The 6976-nt window shown below is 24.4% G+C and overlaps 1 protein-coding gene across 3 annotated transcripts in view; it reads left to right on the plus strand.

Moving 5' to 3' along the window:
• Nucleotides 1-478: 478 nt before the first annotated feature.
• Nucleotides 479-6976, plus strand: part of LOC117173394 — a 21957-nt gene continuing 15459 nt past the window's right edge. For all 3 annotated transcript variants that reach the window (XM_033361933.1, XM_033361934.1, XM_033361935.1), the window contains exon 1: nucleotides 479-815. In XM_033361933.1, the coding sequence (XP_033217824.1) occupies nucleotides 717-815 (99 nt within the window). In that variant the 5' untranslated portion in view covers nucleotides 479-716. The remainder of the gene's footprint in view (nucleotides 816-6976) is intronic.

Consider the following 6976-nt stretch of genomic DNA (forward strand, 5'->3'; position numbering starts at 1 on the left):
TATCGAAATCCCGCGATTTTTATCATTTCATTCAAAAACCGACCTACAGAGGTCAGCACTTCAAAGTGCGGGAATTTTGAATTTTCAAAATGTTGACGAGTTTCTAAAATGCTTTTAACGTCTTTTGAGAGGGAAATCTAGAATATACTTAAAAATAAAGGTGCATTTAAATAATAGATTATATCTTGAACGAGTTTCAATATATTTAATCAAAATTATTTGAATTTTAAGCTTGGAATTTTATTCACAGAAGTGATTTGAGATGTTAATAATAAAATCTGATGAAGACATTTGGTCGAATACTATAATCGTTTTATTTCAACTATTATATAAGAATACTATTCGTTGCTTCCAAGATGTCGAATTTGAGCGGGAATCTATCAAAAACTCTCAACCAATCAGAAACGTTTACGGTTTCCCGCCAATTCGACAATCGATATTTAATTCGAGATTTAATGTATGTTTTTTTGCGTTTATATAAAAAAAATTGATTAATTAATTATGATTATTTGCACCCGCCAGAATTGTAAAATGTCAAACAAACAAAATTTAGAATTAAATTCATAACAGCTTTTTTCTAGTTCTTAATTAAAATCAATGTGTGCAACGTGTACAATACCTTTTCAACTGTCAACGACAACGCTTCATCAACAAAGTTTTTGTTTGGTTTCTTTGCTTCAGTGTGGCATTTAAAAAGTTGTATGATATATTAAAACATGGGTCGGTTGTTTGAAAGTGTAAACGGTACTCCGCTGTCATTTTACTTGGCAGATCTACCTACCAACCATTTCGAAAAGTATACATTCTTGATAGAGGTATGTACATAACCTCAAAACTCCTGTAAGAAACATTGTGTATGTTTTTAAATGATACAATTTCGTTTTTAACATCGCCTATTTAAAATTTAACAAATACTTTCACTTGACAGTTAAAATAGTTCCAAAATTTTAGAGCTGATACATATTATTTGCCGATATATATAAAATCAAACGTATTAAAAATATCCCTGGAAATTGTAAAGCGCTCGGCACATACCGTGAGAGAAAAAACGAAAAAAACGCTGTATTCAAAATGAATAACTAATTAGGGAATGTCCATTAATTACGTGAGGATTATTTTAAAAAATAAACCGCTGTGCAACACTGCTTACAATAATAAGGATTCGGAAAAATCTTATTTAAAACAAAATAAAAATTTCGAATAAATTTTATTTTGTAGGTTTATTTACGTTTTTATCATATTACATAATTATAGTCCTCCTAAAATCATTGAGGGAATTTAACAATCTTTTTTAACCTTACAAATTTTGTCGATTCAAAATACAAAAAAGAACCATTTTTTTATAAAATAGTTCAATCCTTAACCAAAAAAGATTAATTTTCGACCAATTGTATTTTTAATAAAAAAATATTAAATATTTGCAAAAAATACCAATTTTATACAAAATAGTTTAAAAAATGTAACCCAAAAATATCAGTTTCCAACAAATAAGTTAAATTTTGAAAAAAAGTGCATGTTCAACAATATAGAGTTTTCAATGCTTAAAGTGTCTACCAAGAAGATTAATTTTTTTCCAAAAAAGATGAATTCTCAACGAAAAATCTAATGGTTGATATTTTAATGCTCAACCAAAAAGGTTTTGCGATTTTAATAAAAAAGATGAAGTTTATACAAAATTAAATAAATTTTCAAAAAAGTTGCTGAATTTTCATGAAAAAAATATTTTTCAGTTAAGAAATAAAAAAAAAATCGTAGGTAAATTATAATTTGAGGGAATCAATTATTTTTATCAGAATTTTCTTTTTATCAAACAGATTAGAGTATTTTACTTTTTTGCTTAGTTTTTCAAAATACCCCATTTTTCTTTAACCTACAAATTTTAAACATAATGTAGATTTTTGAAGGTTTTGAAATAAAAATTGTAAGCTTTTTAAGGATCTTGACGGTTTTAAGATCATGAAATTTTTTCTTAATATTTCAGAACAAATTGTTTTAATGTTTTGTTTGAAAAATTAATTTAAACAAAATCTTTAAAAAGATTAAAAAAATGTTTCTAAAATTTCGGCAAAGAATGTAAAAGATTTTAAAGCAAAATGTTTTAATTTTGTGAGATTATAAAATGTAAAAAAAAAATAAAATTTGAAAGGATACAAGATAATTTTAATTAAAACAAAATTATGATTTTTAAATATTTCGAACAAAGAATTTAGAAGCTTTTTAAGAGTTTTGAAAGGTTTGAAGAGAATATTAAGATGTTTTAAAATTTCTCGGAAAATTTTTAATGATTTTTTTATTTTACAAAATTTATTTAAATCTGAAAAATATTAAAACTTTTTTCATTTTAAAAATAAAAAAATTCCATGATTACGTGTACGGTAATTTCGATACGAATAGCTAGATTTTTCGGTATGAATAGCGGGACCTGAAAAAGGGACTGTTTTACAAAAATCGCGGCATTTTTCGGGACACATAAACACTGCCTGCAAAATTTTTAAAAAATTTTAATAAATGTAGATATTTGAAGGTTTAGAGAATATTTGAAGTGATCCTTTATATTTTTTAAATTAATTTGAAGAGAATATTTAAAAAGATTCAGAATTTTTTGATAGATCTTTATGGATTTTTTGAATTTTTAAGCCATTAAAAATATTTTAAAACTTTGCAAGATATATATATATATATTACAAAAATCTTGGAAAAATATTAGTAAACTGCAAAATATTTCAGATTTATTGACGCTTGGAAAAAAGTTGAGAATATTTGATAAATTTTTAGAATCTTGCAAAGTTTTAAAATATTTTTAATGGCTTAAAAATTCAAAAAATCCATAAAGATCTATCAAAAACTTCTGAATCTTTTTAAATATTCTCTTCAAATTAATTTAAAAAATATAAAGGATCACTTCAAATATTCTCTAAACCTTCAAATATCTACATTTATTAAAATTTTTTAAAAATTTTGCAGGCAGTATATATATATCTTTTAAAGCAAATAAGCAGAGAAAATAAAAAATATATATTTACTGTCAATGTTTATTTTGTATTATAAATTATTTTTTCCTTCAAATTATAATTTGTGTAAATCTTTTTATTCTGGACTGAAAAATCTTTTTTGTTCCAATTCCAAGAATTTTTATGAAAATTAGTCTTCCTGGTTTGTCAATAATTTATCTCTTTCGATAGAAATTTAATCTTTTCTTAGTTACAATTGAAATTGTTTGCTTTAAAATTATAAATAACTGCATTTATTATAAGTTGCAAAATGCATAATTATTATTCAAAGTTTTTATTTTTAATAAATAATTAATATTATATTAAAACAATAAGGAGTTGTATTGTTACATAATTGCATGGGTAAAAAATTAAATTTTTTAATCATTTCATTTGTTTAAAGTAGAAACAATTAGCTGGAAATGTTCAGAAAAAATTAATAAAATTTTATTAGTGATGAACAACGGTGTTCCTGATTTATTAAATTCCCTCTGTTAAGAGAATCTCGTCATAATTTAAGTTTAAAAATTTGTTCAATTTATTATTTAATATTTAAATTGAATATTTTAATTGATGAAGTTCGCTAGAATTGCATGTTATTCGTTATTCATTAAATTAATTAACAGTTATTACATTTTTAGCGGTATTTTCGGTTTAAGAAAAACATTTAACGTCCAATTTATTGGAATTTATAACATTAATGTCTACTTGTCTGGTTTTAAGATCTGTTTAAAAAGATGAAATAATTATTTGTATTAATAATAATATTAATATTAAGAATTATAATATTAAAGAGTCTTCGATTGCAAATATTTAAAATTGGTGAATTTTATATTGAAAATCATTCACATTGAAGAATTTTTAATGTTAAATCTTCAAAATTAATGTATTAAAAAGAACGTTTAAATTTATATTTCTTTAAAATTTAAGTCTTAATAATGGATTAATTTGCAAATATATATTTTTAAACTTCCAGTATTCTCATTTGCAACTCTTCAAAATGGTAAAAATTTGAATTTTAGATCTTTAAAATTGAAGATTTCCTCATTTTAAATATTTAAAATTCGGGTTTTAAAGTTGTATGTTTCACAAATAAAAATTCTACAATTTTTATGGTTAAGATTTTTAATTTAATCAATTTGGGAGATTTAAAATTGAAAACTCTTGACTTTTATTGTTCAAAATCTTCACAATTTAAGAGTTGTTATTTATACAACTTTCAGAATTAAATAATTTTCAATTTTAATCTTCAGAATTGAAGAGTTTTCAATTGCAAATCGTTAAAGTTGAAGAATTTTCCACCGTAAGTCTTCAAAATTGAACTATTTTCGAACAAAATTGTTCAAATTGCATGCCATTAAAATATCGTTCCAGAAAATTGAATAATTATTAATTCCATGTTTAACACATCAAGAATTTACAATTGTAACTTTTCAAAATTCTAGAACTTTAAATTGCAAATCTTTTTAAATTGAAGATTATTTAGTTTTGAAAGTTTACAATTAAAAACTCAGAAATTATTTATATTAATAGTAAATGTAATTAATGGATAGTAATAGTATGAGTATAATATATTAATATAATATTAATGAATAATAATTGTGATTTCATGATCTAATAATATGGAAATGCTTTATCGTTGATTTTCAAGGAATTCATTTCGCACTTTTGAATAAAATGTGTACATTTTTTTAATCGTGTTGAATAATTTAATAATTTAATATTTTAATGATTATTTTTAGGTCCTAATTTAATAATTCTTCAATTTTTAAATGTAATTTGGAATTGTTTAATTTTTAACGCTTCAAGTTTGAGTGTATTAATTTTGACAGTTTCAAATTAGAAAGTAATCACTCTCAAGTTATATAGAACAATTAAACTTTAAAGGTTCGCAATATTTATTGCAGTAATTAAAATTTTGCAATTTTGTCCGGTGAAAATGACAGTGATTTTTTTACAGATATCAAATTTATTACTGAAAAATCGATTGAATTACTTTCAATTTCACTTGATACTGCATGATATCATACTGATTAATAATATATTTATCGTCTTTAAAGTTTCTATAATTGCAATTTCAACTTAAAATTGTTTTAAATGTGCAATTCTAAACGAGTTTATTCTTTCTGGACTTGAAACTAACGTTTTTTAGCTTCGGAAGTTTAAATTAGAAAATCTTTTGTTTTGAATACCTTCATTTTTGGAGGTTTCGAATTTCAAATTTCACAATGTTATAGTTTCAAATTTAAACATAGAAATAATATTGAAATTTTAAAAGGTTTGAGCATAAAAATTTGTATCATCATAATTTTTGGTGACTAACATTTTGTTAGTTTCAAATCAAGTTCGCATTTGTTTAAGTTTCAACGTTTCGGAGTAGACAATTTTATATTTTTACTGTTTCAAATTTTAATTTACTATTTATTCTAAGCGTTTTTATCACAGAATAATTGCATCAACTTTAGATTCAATTAAGTTTTCAATATGTCAAATTTGAATTGCTTCGAATTTAATAGTATTCAAATTCAAAAGTTTTCAATTCGAAATTTTCTTTTTTTTGTAGTAAGTTAATATTCCTTATAGAAAATTCATGTATTTGGTTTGAAATGAACATTATGGTAGGGAATTCATATTTTCAGATTAAAAAATTTTATTTCTTTTGTAGATAATACGCCTCTTTAGGAAAATATTTAATTTTCTTACATATCCTTAAAAACAAGTAAACCTGAAAAATAGTTATTCGAAATTATTATTTTATATTCAAAAATATTTTGCCCGTCAAATCAAGATACTATTGTCCAATAAAATTACATTTTTTTTTTAATTTTGATTGATTAAATTGATGTTACAGAAAATTCGTAATCTTAATCTGTTGTCAATTTTTACCAAATTTTTTGGATAAGATAGTATTTATCAACATTATATCAATTATTTGCGCTGCGAAATTACAAGGGATTTCAAACGATTTTAAATAATTCCAGTGATTTCAAAGAATTTCAAACGATTTAAAGGATTGTAAGGTATTCAAAGGACTATTAAGTATATGTCAAAGAGTTACAACTATTCTGTGGAATTTTACATTTCAAAAGATTTGAACATGTTTAAAGTTTTTAAGAAGTTTAAGTAATTAGGAACGACTTCTGCGAATTACAAAGGATTTTAAAGGATCTCAAAAGATTTTAAGACATTATGAGATATTTCAACAGAATTCACGTGATATTAATGGACTTAAAAAATGTTTCAAGTGATGCCGAAGTCTTTTACCAATTGTATATATTTTCTAGGAGGTTTAGGGAGGAAAGTTAGGAAAGGAGGTATATGAGGAATAGGATATAACAAGGGTAGAAATAGTCAAGGCGTTAGGAATAATAAAAAATGAAAAGGCACCTGGTATATATGAGGTTCCAAATAAAGTCTGGAAATATGTATGGGAGGACAGAACTGAAGGAATGGGCATGAATAATGTGTAATCGAGTATGGAGAGGAGAGGAGTGGCCAGAGTTATGGAAAGGAGTAGTGATACCAATAGTGAAGAAAGGTAAAGGAGAGAGGGTAAAGATTATGGTTGAGATGCTGATTCCAACAATGTATAAAGTATATGTAACTATTTCGTCGGAGTGACTGAAGAGAGAAGTTGAGTCAAAAAAGATAATTTCACCGAATCAGACAGGAATGGTGGTGATGGACAGCATAAATATTCTGAATTATCTGGTAAATAAAAGGATTAAATGGGAGAAAGGGTCAATGATAGCAAGGTTCGTTGACTAGAAGACGGCGGGCGTTTGACTTATTGAACAGAATTGAAGAAGAAATTAATAGAAAAAAATGAGGAGGAGCTAGGATGGGCAAATAAAAGATACATAAACTGGCATACGCGGACGATATATAGTTTTTATGATAGAGGATTGAAAAGGTATGGCGGGCTTTATTACAGGATTGGAGAAATACTTAAATTTGAAAAATTTAAATTTAATTGTGGAAGAGAC

The sequence above is a fragment of the Belonocnema kinseyi genome, chromosome 5, assembly GCF_010883055.1.
Source record: "Belonocnema kinseyi isolate 2016_QV_RU_SX_M_011 chromosome 5, B_treatae_v1, whole genome shotgun sequence".
NCBI classification, from domain to species: domain Eukaryota; kingdom Metazoa; phylum Arthropoda; class Insecta; order Hymenoptera; family Cynipidae; genus Belonocnema; species Belonocnema kinseyi.